The sequence below is a fragment of the Boleophthalmus pectinirostris genome, unplaced genomic scaffold, assembly GCF_026225935.1.
Source record: "Boleophthalmus pectinirostris isolate CB_2022bp ecotype Guang Dong unplaced genomic scaffold, ASM2622593v1 HiC_scaffold_18, whole genome shotgun sequence".
Taxonomy (NCBI): domain Eukaryota; kingdom Metazoa; phylum Chordata; class Actinopteri; order Gobiiformes; family Gobiidae; genus Boleophthalmus; species Boleophthalmus pectinirostris.
In genome coordinates this window covers 38,844,233-38,868,252 of record NW_026571133.1, presented here as the reverse complement: position 1 = coordinate 38,868,252, position 24,020 = coordinate 38,844,233, and the positions used below count along the sequence as shown (strand labels likewise).

The following is a 24,020-nucleotide window of genomic DNA, read 5'->3' as shown; positions in this document are numbered from 1 at the left end:
TAACATTAAACTAAAAGTGCGGCTCAAGTAGTAAAATTGTTACTTGTCCAGCCAGAACCACACGCACTGACAAACCTTTACAAAAACGAGTGGATCCGTGTCCCTGACTTCAAAGAGCGTGATTGGCAGGCGGATTAACCAATCAGAGACGTATGCTCCATTCGTGTCAAGTCTAAAAATAGCTGCTTACATGTAAAAAAGGAGAAAAAAAAATACATAAATGCTTGAGAAGGATGGGCGATATAACGGTTCCAGAATCAGTATCACTGTTATCGACTGTTTTTGTCAATCTTTGTATCAGCTCTTCAGCTTTTTGAGTTCCAATGAAAATAAGATAAGATAATTTTGTGACCTTTGCTATGGACTTTAAAGCTGGACAACTGTCATGTCCTGTTTGTTCCCTTTTATTTTGTAATTGCTTACCCTGTTTTCTGTTGCAGATTTACTTCCTCCCTCTTGTGTTTCCGCCTTTGATTACTGCCCCGCCCTAATGTGCTGCACCTGTGTCCCATTAGCTCCCCTTTTTAGTCTGTGTCTTGTCTTCCCCCATTTGTCAGATTGTCTTTCTGTTTTCTGGATGTTCTGTGTTTCGCTTGTCTTTTGGATTTATTAAAACCAGTTAATACTGCTTCGCGTCTCTGGGTCTTTTTGGAGCCAATCATCGCACTTCCTGACAGACAACTATCAGCCACCCCTATTGACACAAAAGATCCACATTGGCCGATCCCTAATTGAAAAGTTGTGGATCGACTGTGCCTTTTCATAATGTCATTGTGCCTTTGGGCAAGACACTTCAGTTAGAGGTGGGCGATTTAGTGATCAAGCTATATCCTGATCTCTCTCCTGTGACAGTACACCAATTTTGGAAAATTGACTAATTTTTTCTCCAGGTTCAAACAAAGACGTTTCCCCAACCCACTCCTGACCTAGCCTGATTCATCATACGGTTTCACTTCATGGAAACCGTCTGACCTTGCAGCATTAGAACTTGTTTGCTCGACGGTAGGCTGGTACTTTTTTAATTAACCAATCATGTTATTTGGTCGTGATGTATGTAATGCTCCAAATCCCGTAGGAAGAAGGGCAATAACGTCTTTACCCTTGAAAAAATTCACCAAAGATTATCTTTGTTCCAGCTTTAAATCCTTGATCTTGGGAATCGTTGCCAACACAGAATGCATAGCTTCATCTACATCCATCTCGAGCACTTTGTTTACTGTTGTGCTGTACCATAAAAGGGACCCAGACAGACACTTGAGTTTGACATCATGGCTTCACAGCTCTTCGCTGATTGGCTGGTGCGTGGTCTACAACTTCCGAGGTTCTTGCAAACCATCTAGTGTATTCTGATTCCTGACCTAGTCACTGGAGAGAAATGAAATTGAGCAGAGGCACTAGGTGGCAAAAGTCTGGCTACTCCTGGTCAGCCTCAACAATGCTCTTATTAACTGTCTGGTGAATTCAACCAATCACAGTCAAGAGTTAACTTTTAGAAGAAGTAGATGGCTTTAGCAGTGTCTTAAACAGTACCAAGGTATTGAGTTTACATGAATTATGATCAAACTTAATCGCATTCTGACCAAGAAAATCGTGACATTATTTTTTTGTGCATAATGCCCAACTTTAACTTCAATTCTATGAGTAAATGTAATATATGAGCAAGTATCTTATCACTGATTGCAAGAAGTGAATGAACTAAGACTTTACTTGACTTTGATAAGCTTTTGAGTGTGTAAAACGCGATGTCAGTAAATCCAAGCCATTATTAACTATTGCTGATAGTGTCTCACCTGCAGTGCACTTTCAAAATAGATTGCAGTTATAGAATGTTTTGTATGAATTTTACAAAACTCCTCACTTTTTGTATGTGTTCAGTGCCAATTACAAGTCAGTAACTCCTGCCTATCAGACCTGTTAAATATTCACACAGCCTGACACAGGGCCTCCAGTGTTTTGCCAAATCCTCACCAGAACAACTGGAAATATTTGGGATTTCAACACTGAATTTACCAAAAAACACCAGAAATCAGTTCAGCTATAACTGTAACTGTTGTAAATATTATGACAAATTCCACAAACCAGTGTTTTGTGATGGATGTTCATGAATAAATGTTATAAATAGCTCAGTTTTATTTTTTTCTGTTTCTAACCATCTAAACAGTGAAAATAAAGGTGAGTAGATTTGAAATAACAGGAATATATTCTACTGCAATACATTTTATTAGCTTTAAATTGTCAATATTATGCTATTGTCTAATCTGTGTTCTAATGTTGTTTCTTTGTCAAAAACACACCTGGAGTCATGTTTTGTTTCTTTCACACATGTGTAACACACAAATCTTGCACATTAAGGCTGTGTTGCACCTTGTGATGTCATGTGGTAATACAACAAGTGCTCCACTGTGTTTTTAAACTCCATACACCTTCCCTGGAATTCCCAGTCTCTACTAAACAAAAGGAAAAAGGAGCTATTAACTTGAAAACTACACTTCATGGCAGAGGTGGGACCAAGTCGTTGTTTTGCAAGTCTCAAGTAGGTCTCAAGTCTTTGACCTCAAGTCCGAGTCAAGTCCCAAGTCAAATACAGGCGAGTCCAAGTCGAGTCTCGAGTCACTGGCCCATAAGTCCAAGTCAAGTCCAAGTCATCTGCTTTGAACTTCAAGTCATTTCAAGTATTTAAACCAAAGTAAAAGTAAATATAGCTTAGATTTTTGTTATTTATATCATTTTTATACTAAATTGTACTTAAAATTCATGGTATATTTATATGAGTATTTATATAAGAGTTGCTATTTTTTCCTTTTTAAATGTCTTGACAAGAGTGCAAATGATTACAGTCAAAACAGAAAGAATTAAGATTTAAGAACGCTTAATAACAGTTCATTCGTCAACTAGTCTAAGCATCAAATCACAGGGCTCAAGTCCCAAGTCACTGACCTTCAAGTCCAAGTCGAGTCCCAAGTCTTTGTCTATTTTATCAAATCAAGTCTCATGTCCTAAAAACAGTGACTCAAGTCTGACTCGAGTCCAAGTCACGAAATGCAAGTCCCCAACTCTGCTTCATGGCATCACAAGGTGAAACAGCATTTTGAGCTTTGGAGATATACACAGAGTAAAAGTAAAGGGTTACTCTAATGTATGAATGAAAGAAAACACAACTCCAGGTCTGTTTTTGATGAGGTAACAACAGTCTAACATGGCTAAAAGCTCACAAGAGTACATTTTGCATAATATATTAGCCCTTTAATCTTTTTTTTTGTTGGCACATGAATAAATGAAGTGTGTTTACATGCCTCAAAGGTTCATTAATCAGATCTATGAAGAAACAATGCACTATGAGCAGATTCCAGACATTCATCTCCATGGTTATTTTGTTTGGCCTTCTGTCAGCAAAGTCTTCAGGGTTAGCCCAGTGCACAGGAGACACGGCGCCAGTACAGTAGCGCTCAAACAACATCCGCTTCAGTCATTCCCCTACACCTCACTAAAACAACACAAGTCTGTCTGATGGACGTGCCCTGGAGCAAGACATTTGTCCCAGAGTCTTCAGCACTGTAGGATATGACAAACTAACCTAAAACTCATAGGACTGTGGAATGTAGCATTGGTAATTTCACCTCAATAATAGAAAACAATAGAACAGAATAGAACAGAATTACAATGTGCAAAGCAAACTCTTTATCTTAGTAGAAATGTAAAACAAGCACGTCCTCTGCACTTCGCTGTGATGATGTTTTTGGTGACATTGGTTTCCATTAGGGATGGGCATTCGATGAAATGTTCTTAATCGATCGTCGGAAGAATTAATGATCGATTATTGATTAATCATTAACGTTTTTATATTCGATAATCGATGAAATTCTTAATGATCAATTATCGATTAATTGATTAATCATGCCCATCCCTAGTTTCCATTGGGCATCATGGTTTTCTAATGTGAAAGCGAGCAAATTTCTTTTTTTTTTTATTAAGTTGCTTTAGATGAATACTGCGATTTAAAATGTCTAACTTATAACAATGATCCATGGGTCTCATAGATTATAACTGTAGCAGACACAAGCACAATATATCTTCTTTAACACTGTTCTCGCCTTGTGAAGTGTCTTGCTTAAATCGTCAAACTCTCGATTTCACATTCAGAGGAGGTGCAATTTAACTCGCACAAGCCTATTGACAACTTCAGCCTCAAAATAAACCTCAAGATTGTTTAAAATTATAGCTTTCCACTCCGGGCTTAAGTTCTCAGTGTGCACAAATTGCAGAGGGGGTACGGGCGAAGCGGATAAACCTCTTGATCCGTTTCTCTTTGATTCGACAACAACAACAGCAGTGCACCCCTCACCTCACCTTGTACCTAGGCTCAATCTCACCAGGATTAGCCTCCCCTACAACCGTAAATCCATCACAGCTATTGTACTGCTCGCAAAAAGGTTCCACGCCAACAAGGAGAGGTTTATGGCGGAAGGCTAGTCCAGGGGTATTATGTCGTTTAGTGGTTTTTGTGCTTTCACTTGTTGAAATATTGTTTTGGTGTATCAACTAGAGCAATGCAATGGTCCAGCTTTTTCAGTTCTGATATAGATTCTGATGGACTATGGATATGGATATGGCATTGCTCTGTCTGGAATCTTTCAGAATATGACATTAAACAGTTCTAACTTACATTTATTCAATTACAGTTGGTTTTGTAGCCCAAAATACCTAGAAAAAACAGGCATTCTGGTTGTGAGTGGGGTCACCTCTCCACAGAACTGATCTGTAACTTGGTCTGGTTTGGTCTCCATGAAGATAAAAAAGTTTAATACCATACTGTGAAACATTCCAGACAAAGCAATAACATCTCCATGGAGAAATGCATTTGATCCTTTACTCGAAAAATTTTGCGTCAAAGTATCTGTCAATCCTTGATATCAACCAATAGCAGAGCAGAAACTGAAAACAGCATTTATTCCCTTTAAAAAAATAAGTCAGAACAGATCCAAAGATGCTATGTGGCTGTTAGTTATCTCGCTTTTAATTTCAGAACAGCTTTGTATAACTAACAAGTTACTTTCAACTTCGATTCGTATATGTATTTTGACTGGTAGCTATTTTTCAGTCTTGGCACCAATATTCAATACCAGTAATAAATCGGTTCACTCTTTGTATCCACTGCAATTGGATCAATATAAGGATAAAATCTGATTAAAGTAGCTCGCCAAAGAATTTCTGTAAATGTAAAATCTGATTTTCATGCCTAACTTTGTGCACTGATAAATGGATAATGGCTTATGTTTTATAGGAATCTAAATGTTCCGCGTCTAAGGCTTGTCGAGGCTTTTAAATATATTCAGTTTCTTTGTGACTGCTAAAATAGGTAGCTCTCTGGCATTTTTGTTTTATAAAAGTAGCTCAATGGAGGAAAAACGCTGGAGACCCCTGATCTAGAGCATGTTGGTAAAGCTTTGTGATTGAAAAGAAAAATTACTATATTATCTGTTGTCGATAAATCAGTAAGTCACATTCACAAGACAGAAATGAACCTTTGAATAGCTTTAGATTGACAAGTATCAGAGCACAAAGACTAGTATACGTCCATGAACCACTATGGAACCTACCTGGAAAACTGAGGGATTACTCAGATATAAGACCACATGGGAATATAAAAGAAAGTGCTACCATTTATGGTTGAAAATCGCATTCTATTTTCTAAATAAAGAGTGTTTTTTTAATCATCATTGCTGTAGTATTCCTTTGTATCAAAATTGAGTTTGAAATGTTAGTATCATGACAACACTATTACCAGTAAGATTTATCCTCTACATTTGACTTATGACTGAGATTGTGCATAATATTTAGAGTCAAGGGTACCTGGAGGACTGACCCATTTCCCATGATTCACAAGGGAAAACTGAATCGATGGAAGAAATTTAACCACAGCAAGACAACAACAACAACTGTGCACAATGAAATGACCTTAGATCTTCTTTCAGTGAGTCAAAAGTTCTAACCACACTATGAAAACAAGGTCCAGTTTAGTTTACACGTGAGTTCTTTGATATGAATTATAGGTTATCAAGAAGAAAATACCAGGTGCCACAGTGAGGGAGCAGTGGCTCTACAAGACACAACACTTTACCCACTTTGCCTATAATGAATGTTGTCTTTGCGTGAGTGTTGGTGGTCGCTGAGGGGCCCATAGTGGCAGCCTCAGTTTCATCTGTCTGTCCCGGGGCAGCTGTGGCAACAATAGCTTCTGGGTGTCGTGATATGCACTATATAAACCCGAGGAATTAATATTAAAAGGGACAGTCCGGAACTTTGGACAAAGGGCCTCATTTCCTAGTGAGCCAGAGTGTTGGAGATGTGCGGAGACACCTTTTTAAAATATTCCATCCAGTCCTTGTATTTGCAGAGGTCGCTGGTGCTAGTCTAGTGCATGTCAATGGCCATATTTAGCCTGCCACTAAAAGCTGTCTTCCCCACTCCATAAAACACCCGAAGCAAATCTATTATTACACCAGACTGTCACTGTGAATGTCTGTGTTAATAGAATAATTTTAGAAGTAAAACCAACCTTGCTTTTGAAGGATTTATGTCTGAGCAGCAGCACCAAGTTGTATTTCCTGATAAAAAGCTTGGCAGTGGCGGACTGATGTATGAGAAAATAGTCCCTCAACAAGCGACAATTCATGTGATGCAAAGTTAGTTTTATTATTCTATCAACATTATTCTATCAACACAGACATTCACATCGACAGTCTGGCATAATAATTGTTTTGCTTCAGGTGTTTTGTGGAGTGGGTAAGACTGTTTTTAGTGGCAGGCTAACTATGGCCATTGACATGCACTAGCCTAGCACCAGTGACCTCTGCAAATACAAGGACTGGATGGAACATTTTAAAAAAGTGTCTCCGTAAGTCTCCAACACTCTGGCTCACTAGGAAATGAGGTCCTATGTCCAAAATTAGAATGTTGGAATCTTGTTACCTCCTCAAAAACAAACCCTGAGTTGTGTTGTGCTCCATTCACATGTCACTGTTCCACCTTGTGATGTCATGTAGTGGTAGTTTTCAAGTTAACAGCTACCTTGCCTTTTTGTTCAGTAGAGATGGGCAATTCCAGGGCTGAAATTAACTAAATGATTTCTGTGAAGGTGTATGAAGTTTAAAAACAAAATGGAGCACTTCCTGTATTACCATATGACATCACAGTGGTACAGGTGTTTTCAGTTTCAGAGAAGAACCTAAATTTGCAGGGTTTGTGTGTTAAACATGTGTGAATGTAACAAAATCCAATTCCAGGTACAGTGAGTTTTTGATGAGGAAACAACATTATAACACATATCAGAAAATAACGGAATAAACCCCAAATCTCCTGTCTTTTGATCCATTTCTTTAACACTGCTTAATGTGTAACTGAGCATTTTTAACTTGCCATTCAATTTTTAACCAAGCAGAAACACCTTCTATTCTCACATTTGATCCAACTCCCTTCACTCTGTCTATTTTGGATTCGTGCACAAACGCAGCTGCTAGACTTGTCACTTTGCCTCTTCGCTCAAGCAGGTGCTAATTACCAAGCACCATCTTGTTGAAGGTGAAAAGCCATTATTAACACGTTTTTTACAGTCAGGGAAGATGTCAAGTTTTTGTACAAGATGTTTGATAGCTACTTGTAAATGGCAGGAGATACAGGATTCAGTATCATCTTGTAATAATAATTTTCTATAAATAAAGAGTGTTGTGGTCTTTTGATCTAGCGAGATGTTGTGGCATTTAACCTGAAGGTAAGAGGTCCAGTACTAGCAGAGTCTGATCTTGCAGCATTAGGATTCGTTCGCTCAATGGTAGGCGGGTACTCTTTTTTTATTTAACCAATCCCTGCTATTTGGTCGTGACATATGTAGAGAGCCGCTAACAGGGCTAACTGGTATATTAAGCGTTTTATATTAAGCCCAAATCCCGTAGGAAAAAGGGCAATAACGTCTTTTCCCTTGATAAAATTTACCAAACATTCTCTTTAAATCCTAATTCTCGGGAATCGTTGCCAAAACAGGATGTGTGGCTTTGTTTACATCAATCTCGACCGCTTTGTTTACTGTTGTGCTGTACCACAAAAGGGACCCAGACATGGTTTCACAACTCTTCACTGATTGGTCTACAACTTCCGGGGTTCTTGCAAACCATCTAGTAAATTTCGATTCCTGACCTAGTCACTGGAGAGAAATGAAATTGAGTGGAGGCACTAGGTGTCGCCAGCCTGTTCAATTCAGTACCACACAAGTCCCAATCAGTCGTATACCACCTTGAGAATTTTCCATCTCGTCTGATCTTGAAAGCTAAGCCAGGTTGGGCTTGGTTAGTGCTTGGATGGGAGACCGCAAAAAATACCAGGTCCCATTGTAGAGAAGTAATGGCTCTAGTAATAATGTTGTGTCCATGGGCAAGACACTTGACTCACACTCCCATTGCCTCTAGTATTAATACACATGTCACGTGTATGAATGAGAGTGTGGTTGGGAGAGGGAACGCGGGATAATGGATGGAAATGACAATCCAGAATGTTTACAGCATGAATGCCATGTATGCCCATTAACATGCACTGTCTCGACCAAAGAAACAAATAACGGTAAACAGAAGTCTGACTCACCCTGTAGTTATTAGCAATGCCAGAGATATTATTTGTTTTGGCATGATATCAAATACTACCGTGTCAAATATAGGGATGCACTGATGCAGCTTTTTCAGTTTTTACGGATACTGATATCAATACTTTGACCTATCTGCCAAAGAGATACCAGTGTAGGGACAAAACTGGCACTTATTTCCTTAAAAGACGGTTAACTTATTACACAAACGATCCAACTGTGTTATGTATGTGTGTGTTTTAGAGTCGATTTTAAAATTCTTTTATTTACTTTTACGTGTTTGCACAGGCTAGCGCCCTCCTACCTCACTGACTTGATCCACCCTTACACCCCCTCTCACACTCTCAGGTCAGCAGAAAAGCTCCAGCTCGTCGTCTCAAAGAGTAAACGCAAGCTTGACTGTGTGTTTTCTGTTGCTGCCCAACAGTTAGGCAATGGAACCAGTTGCCATTAGAGATTAGACAGGGGGAGTCTATACCTGTATTTAAATCACTCCTAAGAACTCATCTTTTTTCACTGGCTTTTAACAAGTGACATGTACATTTGTTGTTGTTGATTATCTATGTTTTTTAGTAATTGTATTGTGTTTGTATTGTGGATTGTTTTGTACTGCTTGTCTTGTCTATTCTGTGTTTGTGTACAGCACTTTGGCCAGCTATAAAGTTTTTGAAGTGCTTTATAAATAAAGTTGGTATGGTATGGTATGGTATGTAACTGTTATTTATCTCTTAAGGAACTACAGAACAGCTTTGTATAAATATAAGTTCAAACATTATGAGATGTTCTAGGCAAAAATCAGCCTGTATATTAAAGGCCAAATGTCAATACTGGCTTAACCAATATAATCAATACCTCATCCAGTTAATTTTTCAGTATAAGCACTAGGGCTGGGTATCATTAAGAAGTTGCCGATACGATACATACCTCAATACATATGCCACGATATGATACATATCTCGATACAGTGCACTTTCAATTCAATACAATATATTTAAAATCAACTCAATACGGTTCAATAAAAAAATAAAGGCTTAATTATGGCTGTGATACTAAAAGTCTTTGTTAAACCACTTCTTGTGCCATGTTCATATGAAACATTTTAATCATCAAAACAGTGAAAATGTCAAATGTGTTGGATAACGAGTTTCCTTCCTCTGAACAAACAAAAAAACTGTAGCTCTGTAACAAAATAATATAGTAAAATATACCAAAAAATACTCTTGGCGATATATCGATACAGCAGCCCATGATATCGATACTGTATCATCACATTAAACGATGGGATATTTCAATATTTATGCACACCCCTAATAAGAGCGGTATTCTATACTAGTATCGCTATTATCATCTGATCCCAAGACAAATGAGTTGTGTATAAAAATTATTGAAATTCTTCCACTATAAACAATTTTACCTTGGCGTATAGAGGCAATCATGATATAAAAATGATATGTATGTGCAACATGTATTACAATTTGATTTTAAAAACTGCCATTTTAAAAGAAAATTTTAACATCTTATTTTTGCATGAGAATCAATACTTTTGGATCCCTCCGTCAGCATCCATATATCAATATTTTGACATTAATCCAGCCATCACTTTCACCCTGCCTCTGTCTGGATGTGCACTGTAAGTGAGGAGGACAGATGGTGTACACAGCCTCACTTTCCTCAAGTATGGTCAGTGAATGAATAAACCATTAAATAACTTGGAGTGACAGCAAAAGGCACTATAATTTAATACCGTCATCTGTTCCCATCCCAAACTGTTACCAACACCGTCACTAAGTCAATTGAGTTATCCCGCTAGACCGATATTGCAGCAGACAAGCCCATCACGCACATAATTTCGTGTGCGTTTGACCCGGGTAACCTTGGAGGGCAGTAACAGCCAGCATCTGTACAAGCTAATTATTGTGGATTGATAGATTCAGAGAAGAGCCCTGTACTCATAACGCGGCGATGCCAGGGAAATGTTACAAAAAATAAAAAATTAAAAAATCAACACTCGTCACATTTGCCAAACTGAGCAAATGTTTTCAATTTGAACATAAGATCATTAACCAATTCACAAAAGACAGATGAGAGAGTAGCTGTAAGGAAAAGGCTTGTAATTACGCGAGGTCAAAGAAAACAGCCAACAAGATCATTCTCATATGGATTCCCGCACTGCTGTTGTAAAGTTTTATAATGTCAAGGATTATAGCGTGATATGGTTGTTTGAGTCCAAAAGAAAAGTTGTTCGCTTGCATGTTAACCCTTTTTTCTCTTCAAGATCTTTTATTACATCGCAGTGTTGTTTACATACTGCAATTTCAATCATGATTTTGATACTAAGGAATAGACTCGATACTCAGTACAGATACTGATACCACGGTGATAATAACAAACACGATTTCTTTGGACAGTAGAATGTCATTTTCAACATTTAATCGTCGTACTTTTAGTGGTCCATGGGCGTATACTAGTCTATGTGCTCTTATACTTGTTCTGATACAGCCAAAGATCAGCTCTACGTTCTTGAGTTGGTTCATTTCTATCCTGTAAATGTGATTTTTTTAGTATCAATACATGCTCAAATCTATATCTAGTATTGATACTAGTTTTAGTATTGATTAGTATCTGATTTTCAGTACTTTTGATAACCCTATTATGTGGTAGTAAAAAAAAAAACTTATGTCGATTCTGTATCTGAAACATACCTTGAGAAGTTCTAAATAGTAGTAGGATTAGTCACAAAAGTAAACTTATTGTCCCTGGGGCAGGTTACTACTTAGATGGGAGACTACTCAGAATACTACAAGGTGCCGCAGTGGGGCATCAGTTGCTCTAGTGCACAGCCTAATGTTACTGTGTCCTTAGGCAAGACACTTCTCCCACTTTGCCTTGTATGAGTCGTGTGAGTGAGTTTGTGATGGTCAGAGAGGGGGGATCAGCTGGAAAGTCCCCCTGACTTGTACCCTTTATGAAACTAAGTGAGTTCATGTACATAAATATACATATTTTTAAATAAATCAATGACATATATTGTATTAATAACATAATTATTCATTGCCAATATTCCATCTGCAGACTTGGGCAGTGGGTCTTTAGATGATAAAATGCTGGTTCTATCTGGTCAGATAGCAAGTTTTGGGCAGTGCCATCACTTGTCTCAGAAAATTCCTCACAGGTAACTTGTGGGTGTATGTTGACCTGAGTCCATATTCCTTTATCTTCCAGAAGACATGGCAAACAGGTAAGGAAATAATTAATATTTCTTTCCAAATCAAAAGTTATAGATGCTATAGGACATGGGGAACAAGAAAAAAATATTTATAATATGATTTCATAGTAAACTTCTGCAAGCAAATGAGGAATATATTCATATTACATACAGGAAGATCGGTAAAGTGACATCAACAAGCCCCAACATTTGGTCTCGCTATAGTCACATTTCATTTTATTATGATATAGAATGCTGATTTTCTAACACAATCCATCAAAGCGTGACGCACCGTGTGCCGTCTGAGAGAAAGGGGCATATGGCACCTATGTAGCCTTGCAGAACGGTACTATATAAATCCAGTGCATTATTCTTGTCATTAAAAAGGATGCAAAAGAGTCTATTGGAAGAAGTGAAGCCTGGAAACATCAAAAATAGCCTCGATGAAGTTCTAAACAAAATGTGGTATGAGGTGGCCATCCATGCACAGTTTGACTCATTCAAATCTTTGGTCAAATGATCTAAAAGTGTTCTTAAACTCAACAAACTTGACCTTTTCTACCTTCCTCCTCCTAACATGATCCAGATGTGCTTGAATTCAGTCTGCGCAGTGACATCACTAATTGTCTCTCAGTTCCAGCTTGATCTCAACGCCTCCGACATCGCCCAAAGCTAACGATAGCGTCAATCCCATCAGCTGGTTAGCACTAGCAAGTTAAACAACCTGAAAACACAATTGCACTCTTTTGTTCCATTGTTCTGCAACACTTCAATGGACCATCCCACAACAGCCCGTATCAGATAATCACCAGAGTAAATAGGCACAGATCTCAGTTACTTTTTCATTCTGCATAGCATCAGTTACCGGAGAAGCAAATAAAGTCATAATTTAGCTTGATGTCTTTTTGATTTGGCTATTGCGGAGCTGTTGTGTACGGCGAAGCGCTCTGGCCTTTCCCTCGCCGTAAATCACGCGCTACTGTTGAGCTGCCAGAGTTTTGTTTAACCCAATTTGTCACCATAGACACCCCGTCCGCCCTCCCAGCCTGTTTCGATGGGAGAACTGGGAGCTGTGGGCGGATCAAAGCTTGCCATGGTGACCTCGGCCCAGCTTCTAATCATGGGAGTTGCAAACCTAAAAAAAAATAAAATAAATAAAAGACTTGACAATGCATGGGGTATGGTTTGGTTACAGTAGGTTTCATCAGTTAATGTAGGAAATGTGATGTTTTGCTCTACTGCAAAAGGAGAGAGAAAATCAAAGGAAGGATGTTAATATTTGCAAATTAAAGGGCCTATGACAGGTTGGACATTGAGTCATTTTACTTGTTATATTTAAAGGCCCTATATTGCACAAAATTGATTCTTGGGAGCTTTAAACCATGTTATAATGCTGTTCCTTCATCAAAAACAGACCTGGAGTTGTTTTGTTTCACTCGCACATGTTTAAGCAGTGGCGGACCGTGCAATTCACAGCTAGGCCTTCAGTTGTGCTCCGTCTGAAACTATCCACTCCTCAATGGCTATTTTATGGTGATAAAAGCATCTTATTATACAGAAACACAGTATAAAGAGCCGTGGAGATTCCGTGCACGGAGAAGTGAGGAGAGGGGGGGTGCGCAGTGCATGGAGAAGAAGAGAGGGGTGCTGGGCTGCTAAACCAGGACTAAACCAGAACTAAACCAGGACTGTTTGTTGGGACTGGCCCGAAGGTATGCCCGCGTAGACTGTCGGGTGGCTGCAGACGAAAGGACCGCGCTGAGCCGGGGCTCCTCGCTGCCTGGTGCTCAGTGCAGCTGTTGCCCGATCGCAGACACTCTCCCACTCTCTCTTGCTCGCTCTCTCTCAAGTCCAAGATTAGTCCTGGTGTACTCCTGATTTAGACCTGGTTTAGTTCTGGTTCCGCAGTTCCGCAGCAGATGCATTTTGCTGCTTCTGCTGGTTCGCTCTCTGACTGTCCAATCAGCGGGTCTGAATCCAGTGACGTCGTACGCCTGCTAAAGGCCCTGCAGAATAGATTGTGAAGGTGTCAGGGACACTTCTCTGACTTTTGACTCTGCCTAGAAACAAGTGACGGCTGAAATGTGATTGGTCAAATACTTTAATATGAAAATGTATGTGTGGAAGCAGCACAACAGTCGGAAAAGCTCTGAGGAAGGAAGGACATTATTTAATAATAATACAATTAACATCAGTCTGTGATTCAGATATTTTTCTAGGCCAGCAGAGAAGGTCTTGAAGGCCCTGACGCCCCGCCACTGTGTTTAAGTAACCCTTTATTATTAGACTACCTACATCTCCAAAGCTCAAAAAAGCGCTGTTCCACCTTGTGATGTCATGCAGTGGTAGTTAACAGCTACCTTATAAGTTCTGTAGAGATTAGTAATTCCAATACTGACTTCATCCAAATGATTCTAGCAAAGGTGTATGGAGTTAAAAACACACAGGAGCACTTCCTGTATTACCACATGACATCACAAGGTGGAACAGAGGGTTTTCGGTCTGAGAGAAGAACTCGGCCTCAATACTCAGATTTGTGTGTCATGTGTGAATGAAACAAAACACAACTGCAGGTCTGTTTGTGATGAGAAAACATGATAACAGATCAGAAAATAGGGAGCTTTAAGATTAAATGGTTCAGTATATTTATTTCCTGAACATAAATATAATCATATAATCATAATACATAATCACATAATCCCAAGATGATCACTGACGGTAAGAAAATACCTGGTTAAAGTATAACTTTTAACACAATTGACACAGCACTACTTATTATACCCTTGGCCAAGTTATAGTCCTGGTCATTAAACTTTAAGCACTCAGCAATTCTAATGTATAATCTCTTCACCACAGGTTTCCTGATAACCAAACACTTCCTCATACCAGCGCTCTGTTTACGGCTCTGGCTCCTCTGGTTCACAACACACTTCATACAATGAGAGCCACGTGCGAGGAGGAAGTGCCCTGTGCTACATACTGCAGCGATGACATGACAACGTGAAGAGCCAAGTAATGCACCTTTCTCTTACATGACAGTATTAAGAGTTAGAAGAAGAGCTAATTGTTTGTTAGTTACGAAACTCTAAAACTCTAAACCTTAGGCGTAACAGTGGATGATGTAACCTCGCTGGTTCTGTATCCACCACCTGTTGTTACTGGAGATAAGCAGGTGACGCCAACAGGTCGAACTACAGGTCAGATCTGTAAAGAGGTAAGCGTAATCACAGTGGTAAACGTGTTTTACAAGGCATCTCTTTAGCAGTAAAACACTACAGTAATTACAGTAAATGCAAGATACTGTTAAGGTTAAGGTACACTTTATTGTCACCATAAAGAAATTTGTCCTCTGCATTTGACCCATGCTTCATTATTGCTGAGAACTGCGCCCAGGGATCCATTTCCAGTTTCGGAATTAGTCGTGACATATGTAATGCACCGTTAATGGGGTTAACTGGTATATTAAGCTTTTCCAAAATCCCGTAGGAAGAAGGGCAATAACGTCTTTCCTCTTGACAAAATTCACCAAACATTCTGTTTGTTCCGGCTTTAAATCCTCAATCTCAGGAATTGTTGACAACACAGAATGTATGGTGTATGTATAGAGCATGGCGCTGATTGGCTGGTGCCCGGACTCTTCCCGGACACAGAGGATGTCCCAGAGTATTTTAAAAGACGTGCAACATCCACTAAACTCAGAGTTTCAGGTGCTTCCATCTGGTCAGAGGCTTTTAGTCCCAAGATCTAGATAGAACAAATCGTTTTAAAAGGAGCTTCGTTCCGGCTGCTATCGTACTTATGAATAAATTGTAATCTATTTATCTAAGATTGTGTGTTTTTAACATATTTAATATTTATTGTGATTTTAGCCAAGCGTGATGGATGAATTTAACTAATTGTTTATGTAACAAACCATTCTGCACTGGAGCACTGTAACACTTTATTTTGTAATTGTGTTTTTATACATGTTTTGTGGATGAATGAAATGTGAAATGTGGGACCTGCCTCTCAAATCTGCAAAGCAAATTTACCTATGGGTACGAATAAAGCAACCTAACCTAGGACTTCCGAAGTTCTTACAAACCATCTAGTGTATTCCGATTCCTGACCTAGTCGCTGGAGAGAAATGAAATGGAGTGGAGGCAATAGGAGGCGTCAGATTGACTACCTTAGCTGGAGAATTGAATGAATGCCTGAAAGAAACCCATGCAAACTCCACACAGAAAGGCACGAGTGACCTGGGAGTCAAACCCGGAACCTTCTTGCTGTGAAGCGTAAATGTAAGCCACTGTGCTGCCATACTGTGAAACATTGCAACTACATGCAAAGCAAACATCTGGAGAAGAGCAGCACCTTACGTTTTTGTATCATAACTTAGAAAACACGATATTAAAACACACAACATATAGGATTGGATACGGATTTGACTAAATAAACTGTTGTTCTTTTGCTCACTGGAATCTGTGTCTACAGCTTTTTTAAGTTACGAGGGCTTTAGTCAAAATTACTGTCGTTATAACATTTAAACGCAGGCCTAATTTTGCTCGTACAGTCGTTGAGTGGCTAGCATCCTTACCTCACAGCAAGAAGCTCCTCCGTTTTATTCACGGTTGTAGTAGAGTTTCCCTGTGTGCTGCATTGTTGCATTGAAAACATGTTTACAAATCTGGGTCAAATGCAGGGAGAACATGAGAGACAATGAAGTGTAACCTTAACCATATTACTGTCTACTCCAGATGTACTATTTCTAAACCTGTCTTTGTCAACTAAAAATACAATAGCCCAATTGTTATTTTGAGTTTCTGAATCATTTTCCATGCCCTCATTGGCACACTAATGACTGTGTGAGTGGAATTCAGTAGAGCAGCCAACCTATATTCACATCTACACGGCTAATGCGATGTGAGTGGGGGGTCTCTTCTGAGCACGGTGGGCAAATATTAGACTGTCCTTGACACATTTTCTATCTCGTACTTAAGGAATCCCTCAAGACGCTTCGCACACGCCATAGTGTGAACACAGGCATTGTTCAGGCTGCTCCTAATGCAGTTTAATGGAGATGAGTCATCCTCCCATTTGTGGTTAAAGGCAAAAAACCACAGTGTGTTAAACAGGACTTTATATTCTTCATGGTAACATTTTTAAATACTTGTGAGATGTGACAAATTGATCAGAATTGCTATTAAATGGGGCACGATATGCAAATAGCAAAGTGTGCATGTACTCTACAACAAAATACCAAATATATCCAAACTTACCCTGTACTTTAGACTTCAACAAACTATACACTAAATATTATGAAATACACAAGACTGACAGAAGACTTGTAGCCTGCACTTTAACCGTTTTAAAAAGGTACTATAATCACATGTAAACCTTGGTTACCAGTGCAAAAGTATATGGACAGGCCTCATGTCAAACCTCAGAACCTCCAGAATTCCCTCCCTGAGCTGCAGAGGCTGCACTGGCACTGAGTCATGATTAGCTGGAAGTATTGGGCTTTAAGTAGTGACCATTCAGATCAGAGAGTCTGTATTAAGAACTGAACTTAGTCTAATGGAACTAGTAACCCAAATGAGACTCTTGTGAGACTCATGAGGCTCATTCTGCGCTCTGATTGGATAATCGTCTTGAGAAGCAAAACACAAAAAAAATTATAACATAAATAAATGGAACATCCTGTTAGTAAAAGCTTTATTTAGTTGGGACATGCTTATCTCATGTCTGGAGATATGATATTATATGAAATTTCTAAATCAATCTTAAATACAAATTCCGTTATTAATTGAGCACTTCATATGCATTGTATGATGTTGGTGGATCTGGGCATGTTCAAAATGTGTGCCGCAGACTGTATTGTGATTTGAAATGCAATCAGAATCTGTTCCCAAAACTGCTCAGTCCTAATATCTGTCAACAAATATCTCTTGGCATTGGCGTAAGAACCAAAACAAGCTGAACTACTTTAACTTTTGTTTCTTTGAACGATTGGATAAGGAGTATGAAAAGGAAAAAGATATTTTTAAAAAAGACAGGTAATTTCAACCTGAACCTAATGAATAGATATTTCCTCTTAAAAATGCATGAGCGGACAGGATACGGCAACTGGTCAATGAATCGAATTAGAATCAAGACCAAGATTCAGCATGTTTAATTGTCAATGATATGGTCAGACCTTTTTAAATGAGAGACCAGCATATCATCTTACAGTGTGCACTTAAACACATTTGTATATTGTTTTTGAAAAGAAAAAAAAAACTGAACAGAAGATCTAATAGAGTATTGAAATCAAAACGTTTTTTTTTCATGTTCCAAAGATGACCTCACCGGCAGAGTTTAAGACATGTGTGAATGAACGAACTCCTCTGGGCTTATTTAAGTGTTGGATTGAGTTGCAGTGCAGAGAGCGGGGGCTTGTCAAGGCAAGTCTCAGCTCTGGTTAGAGATCTCCGGACCTACACTCGAGAGGAGAGAGAATACCACACAGGGACTGCACTCTGACAATGCCTGACAATGCTGCTCCAGTGACCACAGCGGAGTATGTAGAGAGCGGTCTGACCAAGCCAATGGCAAAGAAAGAACAATGACTCAAGGGTAGATATGAATGAACACGCCATACATTTAATCCATCACATCTGGATAGTGCTTTCTAGGAATGCACCGATCCAGCTTTTTCATCTCCGATACCGATATAGATACTTGACTTTATGAAATATTTACACCGATATCCAATATTAAGGATTGAGAATGGCCTTTGAAGGTGCATTGTGTAACTCTTCCAATGAAAATGTTACGGTTTGCCTTGATTATTCCACAGTACAGAAATGAACTTTTGAAATCACAATGGAGACAGGTTAATGGTCAGATCTATGGAGAAGCAAGCCTGCATATGGTAAGAATTCATGTTTTAAAGCATTTTTGAGCTATAAACCACCTGTACTTGAACAAATGCAAGACAGATTTGTTTAATGCCTTACTGTGCAACATCCCAGGCAAAGAAATACCATCTCCATGAAGACAAGCAAGAAGCAGACCCTTGAATTTAGTGTTAAATTACAAAGCACACCTTTAATTTATCACAAACTGGATCCCATAGTTGTATGAAGCTGTTATTTATCTTGCAAGTAACTACTGAACAGCTTTGTAGGGATAAAAATTCAAACACTCTAAAATGTTAGAGGCTTACATCAGCCAAAACATAGTCTGAACCAATATCACAGGAGAATTAACCGATCCAAAACATATTTACGGGCCTGTTGCAGATATTTGATACCAGTATTGGTATTGGTGCTCCTCAGCTGTTTTCTGAAAGTAGAGTGCCTATTATGTTGCTTTTAGAATACAAAATGATGCCCCATTCTCAAACAGACTTGAGGTGTGATTCTGCATGAATGACAGGCATGTCCAGAAGATATAGAGAGCTGGAATGAATCAATTATGCATTCAGTTTAGTTTGTTTTAATTTATATTTTGTCTCTTATATATACAGTAAGCCATAAGCGGAATTGTAAATGTTAACTTGCTGTTCGTACACTGTTTTTTCTTTAAATTCTGTCATTGTTTAATAGGGTTTGATTTTATAAGTAGGGGTGTGCAAAAATATAAAAATATCGATATATCGTATCGTTTAATCTGCTGATACAGTATCGATATCGTGGGCTGCTGTATTGATATATCGTCAAGAGTATTTTACGTATATTTTTACTAAATTAGTTTCTGTAAGAGATACAGTTGTGTTCACATTTTCACTGTTTTGAGTAAAATGGATGTTTTTCACATTCACTTTTCAAACTTAGTGGACTTTTAGTATCAGAGCCATCATTTAGTCTTTTTTACACTGAACCGTATCGAATCGATGTGAAATATATTGTATTGAATCGTACTGAATCGAAAGCTCACTGTATAGAAAAGCGTATCATATCGTGGCCTATGTATCGAGATATGTATCATAACGGTAACTTCTTAACGATACCCAGCCCTAATTATAAGTACCTTTTGGTCATTATTTGTGGGACTGTAGTCTATGTTTCGTTATGTTTTGTTTTGTAGTACAGGAAAATGACCGAATAAACTACTACTACTAAAGATATGTAAAAATAGATTTCTCATCGCTGGTGCACTATGAAGTGTCTGCCACCTGCTGGTATCCATGGAGATGTTGCTGGCAATGTTCCATAGCATGGCATTAAACACACTGTATCTATCTCAATGTAGACAAGCAAACGGCACTAACAAGCCAAGTAACAGGTCAGATCTCTGGAGAGGGAAGCCCGTCCACAGTAAGAATGCAAGGTATTTTTGCAGTAACAGCGTGTAATGAGTTAAATGCCATGCTGTGGAACATTCCAGGCAATGCAATGGATTCTACAGGTGGCAGACACTCCACCAATAATGTTACGTAGTGCAACTTTAAGTTCAGCAATAGACAGAATCAAAATAAGGATCACCGAATATGAATTGCAATACTCAGTGCTGACTTTGCCCATGCATAAATCACTACAATATAATTTACTACAGACAGAAATTAAGAAGCGTCATTATGTTAAGAAATTACTGCTGTGTAATGTAATATTCTCAAAGTAAATGAACCACCAAATCACAAAATTTAACTGTCAGCACCACTGTAGCTCCCAAGATTCCAAACATCTCTTCAAACATCTCTTCAAAAACAAAAACCGAGACAACCACGAATCCCCAAGCGCAAACATCTGCCTAATCCACCAGCAACACCCACACAGACACACCCCACGCAGCACCCATCCCTCCCGCGTGCAGGGTGGGGGGGCGTTGACGCGACCCGTGCCCCCTCGTGTCACTCCTGGCGCTGTCACGTCTACCCCAAACGAACCAAACGAACCAAACCAGCGCCTTACCTGGGACATCTGCGGTCTGAAGTTTATCTCCTTTAGATCCACGGAACCGGGCGAGAGGTTGTGCAACATTTGGCACAGCAGAACCCCGTCCCTCAGGGCTTGGGCCAGGTCAAACACCGCCGCCGAGGGCCACACGACGCGGTGGTTCGGCGGCAGCACCTTGCAATCAATGAGCCAGCGACCGCATTGCCTCCACTCTTCCATTTCTGCGTCTTGATATCCCAAAACTAATCCAAATCAATGAGTGAAAAAAAAAAAAAAAGAAAGGCTTGGTTGTATGTTCCAGTGATGCCTTGCGCTGTAAGCAAAACAGGGTTAACAGCAGTAGTAGTTGCAGCTGGTCATTCTACGAGCAGCTGAAGCGGGACCAAATCGAAGTAGGTCTGAACTTCCCCAAAACGGCGTGGCTTCCAGTTATACAAATAAATCCAACCGCTAACTACAGCGCGTTAATTATTCACTATCTGTATTACGGGGCAATGTGACAACTTTACATGCGGAGGAAAGGCAGCAGCAACTCCGCGAGCATGCCAACTCGTACTTGACGCGATGCACGTTGCGCGTACAGTAATCCAAAATCAGTAGCAGTGGCGATCGAAGCAGTTAAGACAATTTTCTCCTCTTCATTCTCACAGCAAACTTTACTTCCACGCGTGTTCGGTTCCAGAGTCGCGCTTGTTGTTGTCAGGAGACAGCTGGAGATGCAGCGGTTGCACTCGGGTCACTGTCTCACATTTCCAGAACGGCGAAAACGTGCCACGGCGTAGTCCGAAAAGGCGTAGTTTATCCAGAAAACGTCCAAAAACTGAATCGCTAAATCCTCAGGCAAAACAGAACAAGGGGGATGACACACGAGGGTAGGTTGGTTACAGCGTTAAGCCACCATCCTCTTGTGTGTCTGTCCACGGCGCGAGCGTAACGCAGCCCAAAACGTGTCCACGCGTAAAAGTGTTTGTTTAGTATCCAACGGTACGGTACTTTTACGCGCGGCGGTTCCAAACGTTCCCTGCGCGCACTCACGAGCCCGCAGCTTTGATTTCCAGTGATTCGTGCCGCCTCCCTTTCCTTTCTCTCGCTTCCTTCCGCTCGTGTCCCCACACTCGCGGACGGAGACGTGGGAGAGACGGGCGGAGTGGAGAGACAGCACGAGAAGGGCGAGCGAGGGTCGTGGAAAGAAGTCCCAGAGCGAGGTGGAGGCAGGGGCCAAAGCGTGGAAAAGACACGGGTTAGCCCACGCACAACTTGGGCAATATTCGGTATTTGTGGAAGTAGCTCCACGTTTCACGGTTGGGACTTTCAGGGATTGGGTTTGTGAAGTGAGAGTGGAGTGGGAGAGAGTTGGGGGGCGTCATCTGGTGGAGGGATTGGAGATGTGCATGGTCTTGTTTTATCAGAGCGCGCGCTGAGTGATAAAAACAATGGTATGGTGTGCTGTTTATTTGCACATCGACAGTGCACAACAACATTAACCAAGAAAAAAGTCTTAGAACAGATGCTGGTGCCAGGATATACTGAAAATATTAATTAAATATGGTCATACCATTTTGTTAAATCAAATCCAAATCCACTTTATTTCTACAGCACATACAAACAAAGCAGTTTCCAAAGTGCTGCACAGAGATTACAAAATGAAGACAACAAAAAGGTAAATTGCTCAAATTTGGTCATACCAGTCCTAAAACAACAAAACTAGTCAAATAAAACCATAAAATCATAAAATAGCAGTAAATAAGAGATATGAGATGGAGAGTTTGGTAAACTTAGTTTTCTTAGTTATCTGAAGAACTCTTGATATGTTACGTTAACATATCAGATGCCTATTTAGTCTGTTGTTCTCTGTTCTATTGTTATTACTAGGGATGGGCATTCGATGAAATTTTCTTAATCGATCGTCGGAAGAATTAACGATCGATTATCAATTAATCATTAACGTTTTTATATTAAAATTATCATCATTATTATTACTATCTGCACTACACTCGTCATCGACATTGCGCGACTCTCACCTGGTAAAGCTGTTTCCCACTGGACACTGAAACATGTGCTGCTTTGTACACTGTGCACATGGACTCCCACTTGTCCCGAACGCAACGGAAAGCGTGGAATTTCTTGTACAAATCATCGTTAAATAGGCATTTCTGCTTCGGTACGTTGCAGACTGACAGAATGTTTGTGTTTGCTCGCTCCTTCTGAGTGCAGAGAGACACATGTACAGACCCCTGTTTGGTCACGCTACACACAGCAACCTACATTTGGTTTGTCGATTAAAATGTATGTAATCGATGAAATTCTTAATGATCCATTATCAATTAATCGATTAATCATGCCTATCCCTAGTTATTACTATAACTTGCCTTTGATGAAATGTCGGTTCCTGGTCTCTCATTGTATAAATATAAATTTCCCCCAGAAAGTGCAACTTATAGTCACATTTTTTGGCTGGTGCGATTTATAGTCTGAAAAATACGGTAGATAAATTGTCCAAAAATATAATATTCAGATAGCTTTTCCTATTTGTATATTTCTCATTACTCAAACTGTGATCGTGTTTAAAATGAACCCACAACCTTTTCAGGAGGTCTCAAACTATAATAAAAAATACTTAAATCCTGCTCAGAAATGTTGTGGAGTAGAAAGTACAGCTACCTGCTCTCAGATATAGTGAACTAAAAGCAAAAAGTATAGATGCTTAAAATTTGTACTTAAATACAGCACTTTACTACTTTTACTTAGTTTTGTTGCATCACTGAGGCTTCATACTTGTTTACACACTTGTTTAGACAGCAGACATTTCTTTGTCAGATGTGCATACCTATGAAAACAGATTAGAATCTCTGTTGGTAAATGGTTCCAATGACTCACAGAGACACTAGAAATGTTAACAAACTTGAGAGTTGATAGTCTACTTATCTGGCAGTAGGCCAATACAAACACATTGCTAAGATTCTCATATAGCCTACACACATTACTTAAACTACTGCTGAAAATATAGCCTAGAGAGTTGAACAAAACAGACACTGAAAATGATTAGATTGTTGGAGAATATGTTGATCTTTCATGAATGGTTTTAGAATGATATTGATATCAGAACTAGTGCACTTTAAGATCAAACGGTAACATTAAAGGGCCCATATTACGCAATTTTCTGATCTCTGTTATAATGTTTCCTCATCGCAAACAGACCTGGAGTTGTGTTTCGTTTCATTTTCACATGTTTAACGCACAAACCCTGCAGATTTAGACTTCAGTTCTTCTCTTAAACTGAAAACACTCTGTTCCACCTTGTGATGTCATGTGGCACACAGTACAGAAT

General features: G+C 39.4%; 1 protein-coding gene across 1 annotated transcript in view; it reads right to left on the bottom strand.

The window, feature by feature from the left end:
• Window positions 1-20,940, bottom strand: part of vav2 (vav 2 guanine nucleotide exchange factor) — a 581,772-nt gene extending 560,832 nt beyond the window's left edge. The window contains exon 1 of the mRNA XM_055153246.1: window positions 20,708-20,940. Coding sequence (XP_055009221.1) covers window positions 20,708-20,911 — 204 coding nt within the window. The 5' untranslated portion in view covers window positions 20,912-20,940. The remainder of the gene's footprint in view (window positions 1-20,707) is intronic.
• Window positions 20,941-24,020: the final 3,080 nt, after the last annotated feature.